This window comes from Gastrolobium bilobum, unplaced genomic scaffold (assembly GCF_033153095.1).
Source record: "Gastrolobium bilobum isolate Gb01-03AN ecotype WA unplaced genomic scaffold, APGP_CSIRO_Gbil_v1 utg8480, whole genome shotgun sequence".
Classification (NCBI taxonomy): domain Eukaryota; kingdom Viridiplantae; phylum Streptophyta; class Magnoliopsida; order Fabales; family Fabaceae; genus Gastrolobium; species Gastrolobium bilobum.
Window position 1 is genome coordinate 355580 of NW_026899605.1, and position 18494 is coordinate 374073.

The 18494-nt window shown below is 32.8% G+C and overlaps 2 protein-coding genes across 2 annotated transcripts in view; one reads left to right on the plus strand and one right to left on the minus strand.

The window, feature by feature from the left end:
* Positions 1-5922, plus strand: part of LOC133291864 (uncharacterized) — a 55370-nt gene extending 49448 nt beyond the window's left edge. Inside the window, exons 30-37 of the mRNA XM_061490190.1 lie at positions 299-442; positions 1596-1684; positions 2158-2240; positions 2357-2472; positions 3160-3245; positions 3598-3697; positions 5202-5558; positions 5639-5922. Of these exons, the coding sequence (XP_061346174.1) occupies positions 299-442; positions 1596-1684; positions 2158-2240; positions 2357-2472; positions 3160-3245; positions 3598-3697; positions 5202-5267 (684 nt within the window). The 3' untranslated portion in view covers positions 5268-5558; positions 5639-5922. The remainder of the gene's footprint in view (positions 1-298; positions 443-1595; positions 1685-2157; positions 2241-2356; positions 2473-3159; positions 3246-3597; positions 3698-5201; positions 5559-5638) is intronic.
* A 2493-nt stretch (positions 5923-8415) lies between these two features.
* Positions 8416-9158, minus strand: LOC133291860 (uncharacterized). The gene is made up of 3 exons (XM_061490187.1): positions 9040-9158; positions 8726-8777; positions 8416-8582 (listed from the first exon to the last, which is right to left on the minus strand). The coding sequence occupies exons 1-3, from the start codon at positions 9110-9112 to the stop codon at positions 8435-8437; spliced, it is 273 nt and encodes a 90-aa protein (XP_061346171.1). The 5' UTR covers positions 9113-9158; the 3' UTR covers positions 8416-8434.
* Positions 9159-18494: the final 9336 nt, after the last annotated feature.

Here is an 18494-nt window from a genome sequence, read left to right on the forward strand (position 1 = left end):
CTTTACAATAGGGAGTTCTAATATATACAAGTGTTGGGTATCTTAACCTATGATCTTAGGACCCAAATCTGGTACCTGAATAGCATAATAGGATCTGTCAAATTACAGGAAAAAAAAAATAGCCTAGGTAAATAAAGAAAGAATTGCACTCCTAAACCTATCTGTTAAAATATCTTAAAATACAACAAATCATTAAAAGGCATATTTTATTTTTCTTTTCATATATCAATTGTCAAAAGCTTGTTTCACTTACTCTATCTTATGTTAATAATTCTGTGTTTTTTTCTTATTGGTATAGATGCATTTTGATGAAGGATTGTCCGCAAGGCACAAAGGCGGAGAATCTACCAAGCTTGTCACAAAAGGTCTTAAAGGAAAAAGTGCCTCTCAAAAGCTTACCGAAGAAGGTCTGGTCAAATTTTCTGCTCGGGTATCAATCCAGGTAATTGAAAGTACCCAAACCCAATACTGAGATTGTGGTGGTTTAATAATTATTTTATGAAAACAAGCTTGGCAATCCAATTTTGGAACTCAAAATTAATGTCATTAGAGATTTCCCTTGTTTATAAGGACATTATCATGCCTTTGAGAAAGCATGCAAATATGTGTTAGAGATATAATATAATTCATTCATGCATCTTCACCTAAGAGCTTTAGCTTTTGATAAAGTTGGTTCATGACATGATATTAAAGCTTCTATGACCAAGTGATTTAGTGTTCAGTCATTCTTGGCCCTATTCTTGTAATAATAAAAAAAAAAAAAAAACACTCCCCGTTAAACCCGACTAGCAAGTGTGGGGTGGAGGAAATCCTTGTACGCAGCTTTACCCTTGCATAATTGCAAAGAGGCTGTTTCCTGGATTCGAACCCATGACCTTTCAGTCATGAAGGAACAGTTTTACCACTGCTCCAGTTCGCCCCTTTGGCCCTATTCTTGTAATATGAAGTTGAATTTCAGCACATGGTATGTGAGCCTGTGCATTGTCTATGCTTCATACCCAAATGGCTATTGTATGAGGGGTATCTTAGAGATATAATATGAATTTATTCGCGTGTCTTCTCTTAACAACTTAAGTTTTGGGGAGGGTTGGTTTATGACTATATGTGATTTCTTAATTGTAGACATTTTTGTGTTGGGAAGTTTTTATTTGAAATGGCATTCTCTCTCATCATAGTAATTCCCATAGACTGTATGCTTCTTGTTTTTGACTGCTTATAAGTTTCTTTAAATTTTCTGCTGTGTTGAGATATATAAAACAATTAATTAAGGGTTAGGGCGAAAAAAGGGTTGCCGGTATGATGCACGGCGACATAGGGGTTTTATGCGGAAGCGAGGTTTCCCAGAATATTAGCTCTGGTACCAACTTAAAAGTAAGAAGGTATATTGTATTCAATTGTGTATTAATCTAATACAAAGAGTTAAAATATTAGCTCAGAATATTTACAGATAGGAAGTAATCTATTCAAATCTAATCATATCTAATATTTCCTATTCTAACATTTCTAACATGCTATTTTATACATCCTCATAAGAGTTGTTTGTGAAATCCTATGTTTATTCGTCAAGATTTCTGTGGAATTATTGTATTTTGTAGGTTGAAGTTGTTAAAACCTTTAATGACTCAGAAGGACCGCAATGGAAACATTCACTTTTTGGGAATCCAAATGATCCTGAAACTTTTAGGTTTGTTTAATTGTTAAGCTTAATTACTTAGTAATATTTACCATCCATTTCTCTTTCTTGGAGCCAGTTTGTTATCCCCTTGAAATTTTTGGTAAAAGATTTGGGGATGCATATTGTACAATTTTTTTAAAATATACTGAATTTTTCACCCCATTTTTTGGGGACACCAAACTGACCCATGGTGTACAAAAAAGTATTTAGATGGAGGCTTTTCAAACAACTTATAAGCTATATCTGTCGTCTTATTTTTTGATGTTGTACTTTCATATACAACTTTAAAGTATTTTTATTTTGATAATTTTAGGGTCAATTACCATTATAGTCCTCTTAACGACTGCTAAGATTAGCTGTAGTGTGTCATTTGGATTTCTCCACTGTCCTTATTGCGTGCAGTCAAATGTTTTTTCCATTGTGGCATGGCTTTATATTTTGACAATTTATTACAAATGCTCATGATGTTTTTTAAATTTCAGACGAAGGTGTAAAATTGCAGAGATTCTTGTTGAAAAGAATTTTGATTTGGCATTCCAAGTGATCTATGAATTCAATCTTCCTGGTACCATTGATAATTTCCTCTTTACAATCTGGTTTAGCTTTGTTGTTTTTTTAGCTTCACAAAGTGCTGTCAGCAACTCAACAGATTGACCCTGGTCTTTTAATTGTATCATGCAGCTGTTGATATATATGCTGGTGTTGCTGCATCTCTTGCTGACAGAAAAAGAGTCAGCCAATTGACAGAATTCTTTAGAAACATCAAGGGCACAATAGATGACGATGACTGGGACCAGGTAATCTAATTACATTCTCTTTTACTCTTCTACTTGGAATAGAGCTTGTTTTATTTCAGTTGAATGTTTTAATATGGCTCGAAAGTTAAATAACTAGCACTCTTTTAGAGTGTATTTAGTTGGTATAAGCTTATTGAATTGCTGGGAAGACCATGTTGGTTGTAAACTGAAATCCCCGTGCATGGAAAGTACCTTTAACTGCCAAGAACTTAATGCTAGAGACAGTTACTTAATGAAGTTGAGAATGAACTTGGAAGTTTGGGGAAAGAAATCTTGAAAGAGTGTTGCCCCTAGTTTGTAGTTTAATGAGATGCTTCTTAGGCCTGCTGGGAGGACATGCATTTGTGGACTATTACCACCAAACCATATAAGGATAGAAGGTGTTCTCACCACCAGCTTTTTTTTATTTCATTTAATATTGTTTTGTTAATGGTAAAACTTGACTCTGTGAACTAGCATCAAACTGAGGTTGTGGCAAGTATAGACATGGGCTATATAATGTCAAAACAAGTTAGGGAATTATGATGTGATGGGCTACATCATGTGCCTTTTCTAATCACTTGAGTTTGTGGTTTATTTTTAGTGATTCTTGGTCTTGTTACAGCTAAAAAAAAATGTCTTTATTTTATAACAAGTTAACTTATCTTTAAGAAATTTTAAGCAGCTTCTAACACGTGAATGGTGTAGGTCTTGGGCGCTGCAATAAATGTATATGCCAATAAGCATAAAGAACGTCCAGACCGTCTAATAGACATGTTAACTAGTAGCCACAGGTGAGGGCTTTATCTATTTGTCTTCATGCACTTTTTTTTTTTGTGGTATAACTCTTCATGCACTTTCAATTATGTTGTTATTTGGGTTTTTTTTAATATAGAAATTTGTTTTTTGATCATTATTATAAATTATTATTCATTCACCAAAAAGCTTTAGGCACAAATATTTGGATATCTGTTGTTATTTTTGTCATTGTTCAAAAGAGAATCAGATAATTAGACTATCTCTCGTTGTATCTATATATAGCTCAAATGCTCGATACGTGATGCCATGTGCCTTCCCTATAGCTTTTTCTTTGTAATTCAGTAACCACATTAACATGTTTATTTCATTTTTAATTTGGACATGCAGGAAGGTTCTTGCTTGTGTAGTTTGTGGTCGTTTAAAAAGCGCATTTCAAATTGCTTCACGGAGTGGAAGTGTGGCCGATGTTCAATATGTTGCTCATCAGGTTAACTTTCTATCAAATTTAGCCTCCACTTTTGGATTCATTTTATCATAACTTTCCAAATGGAATTAAATAGCCTACTCCATTCAATAAAACTTCCGATTGAGGTTTACACGGAGTCCTAACCTCCAAATGCATAGCAGCATATGATTGAAAGCCCTATATATTGTAAACCCACTTCTTCAAACTAGGGAAATCGTATAGCTTTCTAATGATAATAAATCTGGTATCCTGGCTTGGGTTAATTTTGTATCTGCTGGAAATTGAGTAGTCGGAGGTTATGGTAAACCTAATCTGTGTTGCCTCAAGGCAGGGAATAGCTTGATGCACGCTGCTAGTGTCACATGGATTATCTAACATCTGGCCTTGTTCCCCATCTGTGATTCCCGTGTGTGACAAGGCTCTTCAAATTTGGATTGGCATTGTATATTCAGAGTTAACTTTTGTCAAACTGTGATATACCATTGTGCCCGGATAATAAAAGAAAATTTTCATATCTCAAATTTTAAACTTATAAATCTTGATTGACAGGGCTAAAGATGTCATATCATGAATTTGTTTAGATAATTTCTTTTTCTTTCTTAAGTTAAAATCTTATTCGCGCACACGAAAAAGGCTGGAAATACCTTTTTTCTTTCAGCCAATTTTTAGACTTTAAGACAAGCTTCTCTGCTTAAAATGAATAAAATACCTTTTAGCTGAAAGAAAGAGATCCACATTTTACTTCAAAAAGAAATAACACGATGTGTCAGTGTGTTATCTTTTATGGGCTGGACCTTTATGAGTTGTACTACTCTTCTACTACACCCGATTGCTAGCCTAAGTGTCTAACTACACATGTATCAAGTTAGTGCATTCCATTATGCAGACTACAGTATTCCTCTCTCTCTCTCTCTCTCTACCTTTGCTCTGTATTTCTACAAAGAGGTTAACATTTTACTTTTAAAAAAATTAACAATTTATGGTCATTGCTCTGATTTTAGTTTCGTAAGTCTCAAATATCCAATCAGTAATCACCAGAGGAAAAGTCCTTTTCTCAGTGATAAAGGAGTCCGTGCCTCGAAACTCCTTGGAAAGAACCTAATGCCAGACTCATTCCGTTGTAAATGTCAGTACTTAAAACTCATTCTTTCCTTCCTCATCCCTTCTCCTGGTCTTCGGACCAAAAGATAAGAAATTTGAAAGTACTTAATCGCAGAATAGTTGGACATATGACGTACATATCCTTTAGTTGCTACAGTGCATCCAATGAGCTATAAATTAAATAAGCTGAGAAAAAACAATTTCTTAGTTTTGATGGATTCTACAGCTCCTGTTACTAGGGATGCTAGAACATGCCCTGGGGTTATCCACGTCACCTGCACCTCACATATCAAGAACTTACTTTTTCTCGTTCTCAAGCTTGACAGAGTGTTTCACTATTGCTACCACTTTCTTGGCCTGTAAACATGATTTTTTGCTTCTAAAATGTTCAATTCCTCTTGCCTTACTATCAATATTCTTGCAGGCACTGCATGCAAATGCACTTCCCGTGCTTGACATGTGTAAGCAATGGTTGGCTCAGTACATGTAATCTATTGCTGGCAGAATCTGTGGATTGTCCAATGTGCACCTTTTGGTCTATTGTTGATGCACTAGATGTGTAGGAAGAAGGAATCAGATCATAGCCATTTCTCAAGGGAAGCGGTTAGGACCAGAGCAATGGGAATCAAGCATTAATTGTAAAAATCGAGAGATCTTATGTTGTCTCTGTGATTTCAGAGTTTCTGGATTTGTTGAAGCAGCTATCTGAGTCTGTGTGATCTGAGGGTCTACGAACTTCCGAGTTGGTCCAACATATGTGTGGTAGTGCTACCGTTGCCAGGTTTTAGAAGATTAGTGGAAATAAATTATCATATAGTTTAAGCAGAAATTGATGGTTTCTTATTCCTGAATCTCATGCAGATACTGAATTTGGGACCATGTGAATGTCAACGACGATGGTGCCTGAAGTTCTTAAGCACTCGAGAATTGACTCTTTCACCCAACGAAAATTATTCTTTAGTATGGCAATGCAAAGGAGAACTCTACAATTGGTTGCATAATATTGAAGTTTTAGAGTAGAATATTTGTACATGAATTTTGAGCATGTATCAATGTATCAAAGAAAATTGTTGTAAAGATGTCATTCATTTCATTTGGTGTTTCACTCGGTTTTAAATCATTGGGCGGATCTATTTTGCTTTATCTTCCGGTTCAATCATACTTATTTTTTGTTGTATGGTTACTAAAATCGTGAACGAAATTACTTGGAAGAGCTGAACAATCAAATCAAATTGTGAATCTTGCATTTCACAATGCAAAATAAAAAAGATTATACTTATTATTATTTTTTCTTATTATCTTTTATTATTAAATTTTAACCGTTGATTTTTATTGAAAATTAATAATTAATTAATAAGTGTGATCTAATATATTATATTGTTAGATTGAAAGAAATTAACGGTTAAGATTTAATAGTAAGAGGTAGTAAGAAAAAAGATAGTAAGTATAATTTTTCTCATGCAAAATTAAATAAAGTTTACATTTATGTTGTTTTACATAATAAATCATAGAAAGCAAACGTTCTTAAGTATGTATTCTCTTTATATGTCTTAACTTATTTTCTTACGTAGCATCTTAATAAATATTATAAATTAATTAAAAACTAAACATTTTATCAAACAAATGAATTATTTATTATATGCAATAAATACGTTACTTTTATAAGCATGTAAAAATAGCCTTAACTTGGAAGTCTCAAACGCCGCGTGCATAGCATAACGTTATAATGTGCCCATTATTGCACTATTTTTCCAATATATGATAATCCAAGATGTGATTATTCAGATAATTGAATCTGACATACAATCGTGAAGAGTAAAGAGATGACAGCTTTTGGGCATTTCAAATTTAAACAATTTTAAATCATCTAACAGGTGGGATTAAATAATCTATAGAGATGAAAAATCGTTGCCAACTTGCCAAACGAGGGTTTTTGTTGTTCTCCATGTTGACAAATCCCTGGATCACTCACATCTCTACCTTCCATATACTAAGTTATCTTTTTGCGTAATTATATCATTGTTATATAGTCAGGGGCGGAGATACATTGGAGTTAGGATTGGCCACCGCCTCCCATAAAATCAAAAAAAATATGCCTACGCCCCCAAAAAAAAATCCATGTTGAAGGTTTTTTAGTTCCACAAACAAACAGATCAATCATATAAAAATCCGTCTATTACTTTCTAACCATACTTTGGCCATTATTTTAGTATCATTTCCAAAAATCAAAATAGTCAACATTATTGTATTCCCTCGCTCAACCAAGAACAGCAAAACCACAAACCACCAGAGTCACCATATCCCTGCAACATCACTGCCGATGACCCATGAACTTGACCCACAAAACATTTCAAATCCCATTACCTATAATTACCATCAAAATCCCAAAACTGATATTATTTCACATAAAGGTCTCTATCCACGAACCACCATTTCGTCTCTAATACATGTAAATCCAATTTTGTAATTTTATTAGGTTTTTCTTAGCAGATATTTTTGCATTTTTAGCATGATCATTTCAACCAAAACTGATATTACCTTCTCATAATATAAATGTTTTCCCCTATCATATAATATCCTGGGTTGCAACTGTATATAGTACATGTAATTAAGAGTCGAAAGCTCCTTTCCTCCTTTCCCATATTATTCTAATGCTCAGGAAGACTAATTGTTGCAAGTGAAGCAAGGTGCGTCACGCGGGAGACATACGCATGGTTGTCCCCTGGTAAAGGGTACAAAACCAGTCCCGAGTCATGCATGAAAGCAACATTCCTTGTGGCAGCATGCTAACCAGATCACACTGAATAAAATCAGCTTCATTGCAATCTTAGTTCAGTTTGACAAACAACTCGAACTCTACATGACAGGACTCCTTTGATATGAAAAGGTTACCTAGGTTCCTTTATTCCGTGTCTTTGCGTAACCAGTGTGTCCAAATTCCAAAATTGATAGGGCCACGGAATTCGTCAAAATTTTTCACTGAGATTTTGTGATAAATGACACTATTTACCTGCTTACCTACTACTAATTGCAGGAAGAACAGGAAATTCCAATCCAATGTCAAGCCCAGTCCCCATAAGAATTAAAATCCACGGACATCATCCCAATTAAAACAAAATCGGAAATGGAACAACACAAAAGCTCATACTTCTCCCATATTCAAGAGAAGATCTTTTCAGAGTAGCAAGTATACATTCCAAATGAATGCATACCTCCAAAAGATTCTGAGTGGTTTCATGAATGAATGATATTGAGAAAAGAAAAGGACCTAATTACAGGATACTCCACCTACAGGGATTAGTAAGAGTTATAAGACATTCTGCAAACAGTCACATTTGTCCAAGGGATCATTATTTAAGGCCATTGTGTATTGGATATAGTATTATGATTTTAATCTTCTATTCATTGAATTGAAAATATTGAGTTAATAACCAAATGCAATACTAAGCTGGTTTGTGTACTCAGAAGTAGAAGAACTAAGCGCCTTAAGAGAGAATGACGAGATGTATATCCTCTAATCGATCAAATCAGAGATTAACAAGAGGCTGGTCTTTATGGTATGTTGCCGTTTCAGGTGACAAGAACATGCATCGATCTTAAGGAGATAAATTTCTAGTATAAAAATGGAATACGTATAGCATGATACCCTAGAGCGTTTTAATCTCTGTTGAGCATGTCAAGAACAGCATAAGCAGCTTTTTGAAAGTGATCCTTCTCTTCATCTAAGACTCTTTTCTTCTCAAGAGCATAACCTTTACATTTCTCTATCTCTTTCTCAATCACTGCAGAATTTTGATTAATCTCACTGCAAATTAAGAACAAATAGCTGTTAGATCAGGGAGCACAAAATAATCACAAGTTTTGATCTGAAAGCAAAAGTAAAATAGATAATAATTGTCTTATAAAATATCTTGATAGTTAATAAATAATGATGATTAAGCAACTAACGCGATCATCTTAAGCATGTTCTCCATGATCGCTTGGGCTTCATTTGATATGTCTGCACGGTTTAACAGAATAATCATAATTCAAACCAAACAGAATAATCGGAAATTTCAGCAATCAATCAAATCATGCATTGCTTAGAATTAGGTTATATTACGCACACGCGATTATTCCATTAAGAATAAACGATTAGGTTCAATAATTACAGCAATTATAATATAAGCCAATTAAAACTCTCAAGTTAACGATTCAACGAACGCTGATGAATTAATTATTACAACGGAAGATGAAAATTGAAAGGAATGGTTATGGCTAACCGTAAACGAGAGAGGAAAACTGATTTTCGGGATCTACTTCTGGAGGAGGAGGTGCTGTCTCTGATGCCGCCATCGATGTGAACCTTGCTTTTGAGGGAAATAACAACAAACATGCGCGCTTTGTCTATTTTTTTGAATTTAAGAAGTAAAGTATTTATTAAGGGAAATAAAAAAAAAGGAAACTATTTAATTTGAATCTTTTTAATTTTTTAAACACGATTGGGTTGGGTTGGGTTTTTGTTTTGTTCAGGCCCCAGCTTGTTGTAGTTCCCTTTGTTTTCAACGTTCTTTTGGCCCATTACTTTTTATTATGATAACAGAAGCATAAAGCCTTCTAATTTTGTTTTTCTTTCTTGGAAAATAAAGCCTCCTAAATTTTATTTTATTTTAAAAATATTCCAATCAGTTGATCATTTCATGATGTGAAGAATCTTGGGATATACCACCCTAGAAGTTAACTCAAAAGTTGAAAGTGCCCAAGGTCTTATGGTTTACCTTTTGTGCTTTTTATTTTAATTTCACTTTAAAGTGGAGGCGATGAGGATTCGAACTTGTGACTTTGTAGTCACTTAAACTCTGATACCATATAAAGAACCTTGGGATACACCACCCCAAAAACTAGCTCAAAAGGTGAGGGTGCTACACAGATGCTTCTAACTGCCCCCATTACTTACATATTATATATAAGCTACCTTTGTCTAGATTATTTTAAAATATATATATATATATATATAAATATATATATATATATATATATATATATTTATAAAAGTTTAATTACAAATTATGTCAAACATGAAATAAGCTAATTATAAAACACATTTAAAATGTCGTTCGCAAATGGCAAGTAACTTTTAAGTAAGACGTGAAGCTAGGTGTGCACGTTACTTTATCAAAAAAATTGAGCTATTGTTTACCAAAAAAATAAAGGGTTTTATAATTCTCATTTAACATGAGAATTATAATTTTCCTACACACTCTTTGATTTTCGTGCTGACATGGATCCTACATATAATTTTTTCTAACACATGGATCTCACATGCTCTTTATCTCTACAACATGAGATTTCAATTCTCCTTCAACATGAGAATTATAAAACCCAAAAATAAAAGGGTAAATTACATAAAACCACCTCAAAGTTAAGTGCTTTTTTAAAAAACCACCTTTCACTTTCAATTGAATCAATTTAACCCTTAATACTTTCAAATAGTAACAATTAAGCATATTTATTAATTTTAAGACAAAAATATCTCTATTTCATCCCACCATCCCCGTTGATCATTGTCCCTGCCATCACTCATTGGTAATGTCTTCACCCACTAACAATCACCCTCAACCATCATCCATTACCGTCCACTATCCATTGTTGGCCGTCAGTCATCACTCACTGGAAAAAATTTAAAAAAAAAGTTAATTCGAATCTGCTATACTACCCACGTTTTGCCGTAAGGGATGATTTTTAATGGGGAATGGTTTGGAATGTTACCAAAAAAATGTTAATTTGAATATGCTATACTGAATGTTAATTCGAATCTTCTATGCATTTTTCTTCTTAATCTGAAACTTGAAATTGGATATCAAGTTCTGAATTTGTCAACTAGCATAGCTTATCATTGAATTATGATTTTAGTATAATTTCTGCACAATATAACAGCTAAAACAACACCTTTGTTTTGTCCTTAATGTTGTATATATTTCATTGCACAATTTAGATTTTGATCTAAATCATACTTTGATATATTGAGCTCACTATCATACTGTCACAACTGAATTTTTGGTTAGCGCAATCTAAAGTCTCCTATATCTTTAGTTGATTTAATATATATGTTGCTGTTATCAAAAAAAAATAATATATATATATATATATATATATATATATATATATATATATATATATATATATGTGTGTGTTGCTCTGTCATTTTAATGTTGTAGTTCATCCATATCAACACTTAGCAATATTGTAAAATTGATTTGAGATAAAATAATAATCTTGTTCAAAGTTTGTCTGTATTGTTGATTGTTGTTTAACTATACATATTTTGGTTTAATTTGTACTTTTTGTGCTGCATCTAACATAAACCATGTATTAACTTGAACCAATTTTAAATCTACTAATTGAAGTTGTTGCACCCAATCTTGTTTTCTCTACCTTGCTGATATAAATTCACTGTTCGGATATTTTGATATTTGACATATTGGTGAGTATTATTACATTTGCAAACTTGAAATTCCTCTCATTTGTCACTACCTCACCGCTATTATTGCAATCCTGTGAAGATATAGCACTTGCATATTAGTTGGTGATTTGGGATTATTATCAGGCAGCGGAAACAGGAACGACACCGACAAGAATAACACCAAGAGGGGTGGAGGTATGCAATAGCAATAGTGGATGATGAAATAAGAATTGGGGTATTTTTGTCTTAAAACCAATAAATATGCTTAATTGTAACTGTTTGGAAGTATAAGGGGGTTAATTGATTGAATTGGAAGTGGAGGGTGGTGTTTTGAAAGAGCACTTAATTATGAGGTGGTTTCATGTAATTTGCCCAAAATAAAAAAATAAAAATTGAGCTATTAATAATTAGGGGAAGGATATTGTGACAACCAAGTTGTGTTACTACCAAGTGACTACCAATCAATCTTACCGTTAGATCGATTATATGGATCTAACGGTTATATTTATTTCCATCTCTGTATGGTCATGATTCCCCAAATTTAATACTTTATATTTTTTTTCACTTTTGTATGGTGATGATTTCTCATATTTAATGCTTTCACTTTAAATATGGGGAATCATGACCATACAAAGATGGAAATAAATATAACCGTTGGATCAACATAATCAATCTAACAGCGAGATTGATTGGTAGTCATTTGGTAGTAACACAACTTGGTTGTCACAATATCCTTCCCCTAATAATTATATGAAAAAGGTATTTGTCGTTTTAAACGACATAAGTTTATATCATTTTAAGAAAGATAGACACAAAATAATATTTGTTTATTTAAAATTTAAACTAAAAAAAACATCTATTTTCTCTTCCATAATTTTCATTCCTTGTGTCTATCTCTTTTCTCAAATGACATAACTTATGTCATTTAAAATGACAAACACCAAACTCTTATTATATATATATATATATATATATATATATATATATATATATATATATATTCCGCAGGATTAATTTATATAGATATAAAAGTTTTCAGTCTTATATTTAATCTTAATTGCTATTTCTGTGTATTTATCTGACAATAATAATTTATTAAATTATATTTATTAAGTAATAATTCATAATAAATTATAATCATCAAGTATATATAAATTAAGTAAAAAATTATGTCTGTCATGTGTGATTCTTGTAACTACATTTTTTTATTTCCTTATTCCATATGTAGTTTTCACCTTTCTACAATGCAGAAGCCGTTTGGTCATAAACCACTTACGAGTTAAAGTTAGAAATTATGTTATCAAAAAAAAAAAAAAGTTAGAAATTAATCTTCTACTTTCCTCCCAATATTTAATTCAGATTCGAATACCAAAACAAAATTAATTACGTTTGTGCCACACTAATCAATCGCATTAGGAATAAACAATCGTTAAATACCTAGATTACTTGAGTGGCATATACCTTCATGTTCACGTGTATTCATCACTAAACCGACGGCAGTGCTCGCCAAACCAAACAAATTTGGCTTAAAATAATAATGCGTTTCATAATCCCCCTGCAAGAATTTTTTGGTACTTGGGAACATAGGAAGCCTCACACAGAGAGACGTTAGAGAAAACGATAGCATCAACAAAAGATTAATAAATTACAGAAGACGGTGACGGCAAAAAATCGTTTTTTCCTTTTTTTTATTGATGAAGTGGCTGTTAATAGATTATTATTTATTTGGTACCATTCACAATATGTGTCTGGTAGATGTCCAACACATTTTTGTTTGTTTATATAAGATCGATACAATGGATATTATTATGTTGGTCAGTACGAAACTGTAGCAGAGAGCAATAATTTATTAATTATTTCCTTCGGTTACAATGTTTTGTTGCTCAAACTATCGAAAATATTTTACTGGGAATTAATAGTATATTAATATATGCTATCATTTGATTCCATTTATAATTTTTTTTAGATACTAATGATTAAATAATTTGGAAGTAGTGCTACGGATTTAAAAATAATTAAGATAATCAAAACTAACTCGTTTGAATAATATTATAGTCTTGGTAAGTAAAAATTAAGTTATATAACTTTTAACTTACGAAAAAGTATTTTTCATTTTAAATGACATAAAATTATGTTATTTAAAGAGAGAGATAGACACATAATCATTTTTTTATTTATAAATTTAAATTTAAAAAAAACAACAACCACTTTCTCTCTCATGATTTTTATTTTTTGTGTTTATCTTTCTCTTAAAATGACATAACATGTGTCATTTAAAATGACGAACATCAAACCTTTTTACTTAATTTATTTATAATAAATGTTGGATTGGATTACTTTTGCTTTTGTTCAATATTCTTCCCTCAAATATAATTCTCAATATTAGTATACTCCTCGTTTAGTCGAAGTATTTTCTAGTGTTCGTATTGTTACTAAATCAAGAGTCAAGTCTTGATCAATGCCTCATAATATAAGTTGAGACTGAACCGGACAGTATCAATAATCGTATCTAAATATTAGAGTCGGCTAAATCATCGATAAATTAAATGCCAGATCATAACAATAGGTAACGGGATATAATCAATGACCAAAAATTAAACCTTAAGAAAATGAGTATCCAAGCCTTTTTAACTAATCCGATTCTTTAAATGTATGTGTTGTGCTAATTGTGAGACCAATTAATATATGAATAATGGATAGAATATATATGTCATATAATTTTGCATACGTTTTTATGTGAAAATTTAATTAAAATTATTTGAAAATTCAAAAAAATTAACCTTAATTAATAATCTCTCTGTCGTGCGTGCACGCACACGTATGTATATAATTACAATATTGTCGGCATTTTTTGTCAGAGATAATAAAAAAAAAAAATTATCTTGCAACGGGTGTCAAATTGGAGGATCTGATCCTCTGTGTGGATCCTCTAATGTGAAAAATCACATGACCATGTTATGTGAGAAATCATAACCATATAAAGTTAGATCAATGATAATAAAGAAGGAGAGAGAAAATATATTAAAATAGGTAGTTACAAAATCATAACCGTTGATTTACCTTTGTATGATTGTGATTTTCTCACGTAATTATGTCATGTTTTTTTTTCACATTAGAGGATCCATTTCCCAAATTGGAACAAGCATGAATATCTGGACAAAATGTATGAGTTCCGTAAAAAAATAGAGAAAAAAATTAGCCCGCAAATATTTTAATTAATTATTATAATTGTTAAGTTTCACTTTTTAAAATTGATTAAATGTCATTTTAAAACAAGTATTCATTTATTTTGACTAACCAATAATTTTTAAATATTTCAATATAAATTAATATAATTTTTTTAATAAAATTTAATAAGATAAATTATTAAAATTGATATTTTTAAAGTTTAATTATATATAAATAACGAAAATATAAACCAACTTGGACAGCTCACATACTGTCCCGACACAAATTAGACTAACAACATACTTAATTTTTGCTCGCTCTCTTTATTTGGCCTAACAAATGTATACATGAGATTAGTGTTTTAATATTCTATGAAATAATTTTATTTTCTATACACATATAAAAATATATGAGGTTTGTATTTTTTTCTCTCTTTTCTTCATATAATCTCACATGAGCCCCACGTATTTTGTATGTGTAGGAGATAATGATATTTCTTACAATATGAAAAATATTAATACTTACAATAGTTTGTAAACAAAAAATTTATAAATATAACCTACCTCGTAATCTCACATGGGCCCCACGTATATTTCCGAGAATACATTCCTAGCCGAATCTATCCCCGAGAATAAATAATTGAGTTTATAAAAAATAATTGTAACTATAATATTTTCTTTTATATATATATATAAGGAGGATTTTTTAACTAGACCAAAAAGTCTTATTCCAGGTGTTTGACCATTCAGGGATGCTCGAATGGTATTTTTGCCAATTTGGTATGCCCAAAATTATTTCTCAATAGGAATAAATTTTGCAGAACTATTTTTATTTTTACTGAGTTCCGCGAGGGAACTCATTAATGTTATTTTAATGGTTAAGAATTTCCGACGGCTGAGTTTGTGTCACATGGCACGACGAGTTCCTCACAAAGGGTCTACGGAACTCAATAAAACAATTAAAATATGAAATTTGTATTTGTAATTTAACATGACACAACAAACTTTTATACACACACAACATTTTGTGATGCCCACACTTTTTGAAGAAAAAAGAAAAAAAAATTACGACACGCAAAACGAATCTCTATAACATTACACAATCATTTTTCCTACAACATAACTTTTATAAAACCCTTAAAATATATATATAAAAACCGTTCCGCGCGGGGCAAATCCGCAGAACTAAGGGTGCGCATGACAACCTTCCCGGAATCAATTCTTTTTTATTTTCTGTTCTCGGGAACAGAAATGGATAAGAAACTCGTTTGGTAAAACCGGTTTATTTTTTTGTTCCTAAGATGAACCGGTTAATTTTTGTGCTGGGGAACATATAAAAGAATAAAAAAAAATCTGTTTTTTTATTCCCGTGCTCAAAATGAGAAACACTTATCTCCCTCAATCACTCTCCACCTCTACCATCATCACCTCCACCACCATCATCCCGACACGACTATCGCCGCCATCGTACCACTAGTGTCGCCGTCACCACCCCTCACCACCACGATGTCAGCGCCACCATTACCACCACCTCCACCCATCACTACCACCATGCCACCACCACCACTACTACCATCGCCGCCATCGCCACCACCACCACCATCACTATCACCGCCATCAACCACCACCACCATCATCGCAACCATCGCCATCACTACCACCACCACGACGCCGCCACTACCATCATCATCACTGTCACCAACCACCACTACTGTCTTCACCACCGTCACCGTCACCGCCGCCAACCACCACCACCATCGTCACAGTCATTACTGTCATCACCACCACCACTACCATCACCAAGCCATCGCCACCACCACCGCCACCATCACCACCACCACTGTCACCTACCAGAACCGCCGCAGCCACTGCCACCACGACCACCATGATGCCTTAAAAACCACCACTACCATGTCACTGCTACCATTGTTGCCGCCACCAACCACCATACCCACCACCATTGTCGTTGCCACTGCCGTCACCTCCACCACCACCACTACCACCGTCGCTGCCACCATTATCACCGCCATCATCGCAGCCACTGCCGTCACAACCACCACCACTATCTTCACCACGTCACTGTCACCACCACTACCGTACCGTCGTCGCCGCCACTACCACAACCACACCATATAAAAAGGAAAGATCCGAAAAAAATTTATATTATTTGTTGTGTTATCAAACACAATTCTCATTCTCGGAATAAAAATGAAACATGTTATCAAACACATTTTTTTCTCAGAAATTGTTCCAAGGCACAGAAATATAAAAGAATTGTTTCTTTTCAGAAAGAGTCCTCGAGAATAGAATGGTTGTCATGCACACCCTAAATGTCCCTAGCTGAAAAAATAACTTTAGGGATACCAAATTTGTAAAATATACATGATAACACTGCAAAATGGTCAAATAGTTTTATTCTTCATCTCAACCAACCGCTGATTTTTATCCCAATGATTGTAATATCTATCCATCTTAGGTATGGCATGTCATATGTACACAAAACCATTTCAGATGGTGTTTTAAAGATGCCATTGTGAAAGAGTATTTTTAATATAAAATTTTTATTCGCTATTCAAGGTTAAATGCGATGATTTTTAATATAACCGTTGACATTACACGAAAAAGTTGTGTTTGAATAGATCTGTTTCAAATTTGTGTCATGTTTATATTGATAAAAAATAATATAAAAAAATTCATGACATGTTACACATTAACAAGCAAATATAAAATTGCTCCGCATTAATTTTTTTATGGCGTGTTATTTTGTATCATGTGAACCCATATAATAAATGACCCGTATTTACACAAAGTGACCAGCATTTGTGGTATCCTGTTTTAATTTGTGTTGTGTGAATCCGGATTTCCACCCCTATAGGAGGCTATTACAATAAAATTGATCTTGCAGGTAATTGAAAATTCTTCATAAAAATTGCGAGATAATTATCAGAAACCTAGTGCGGTGAGATTTCGATCTCCTAGCTCATAAATGACATGACCTCCTAGACATTAGCCTTTGCCTTCGGTCAAATTAGACAATGGAGAAGGCACGCCTAAACGTTATATACCATTAATGCACCATTGATCGCCACTAATTCTCAAAGGGGGCGCCAGTGCAATCAACGCGATTTATCCTGTAAGCCAAGAGAATGACCGTCAACAAGTTTCTTTTACAATAAAGGTATTATTATTAGGGTTCGTTTTTTCTGAGAGATAAGTTATCTACAATAAGTTCAATACGACGTCGTTTTAAGATAAAAATCATGAATTTTTATAATTTTAATTTATTTCAGGGTTATAATAGTCTTATATTTATAATTTTTTAAGATTTTAATACCAAAATGACGTCGTTTTGGTAATAAATGCAAATAACTTATCTGCATTGCAGAAATATTTTTCCCTTATTATTATTATTATTATTTTCAAAACCTTTTTTTTGATATAAAAAAAATGTTATAACACGGAAAATTTCCAAGAGATTGCAATCCTAATACAAAAAGGTGCTATTTTGCGTAACACTTCATAAGGGGCCACGAAGAATAATGTGAATTTATATTTATATTTTGATATTTTTTAACCCTATATACTTGCAAGTATCCATGAAAAATAAGAGGAAATTCCATGATCGGTTCTCTACTTCTCTATAGCCTAGACTAACCAAACTCCAGCAAGACCTCTCTTTGCGGTTGCAGTCTCCATCTCCCCTCGTCATCCTTCCTTCTTTTGTGTTTTGCGCTGGTTGTGGCTAATCGAGTAAATAGGAACAAAACTGTCGTTTTGTTATACGGAATCAATTGTCATGAAATATCCATTATCCTCTAAATATTAGTACGTAGATAATTTACTGCATGAAACGCACAACATACATATATAGACCCTTTATTTATGGGTAGCCTACCTAGGCAATAGGCATACAGCTACCTGTTTCATTGGTCGATTGACCGTGCGCATGTGCAATGCATGGTCCTGAATGTTGAATCATGCACTGTTTGCATCGTTCTTGGATCATGTATTTTTAAGAATATATAATATTTGGATTGTAATATTTGCATAGTCATATTTGGATTATGTATTTTTAAGAATATATAATATATTATAAATATTAAAGTTT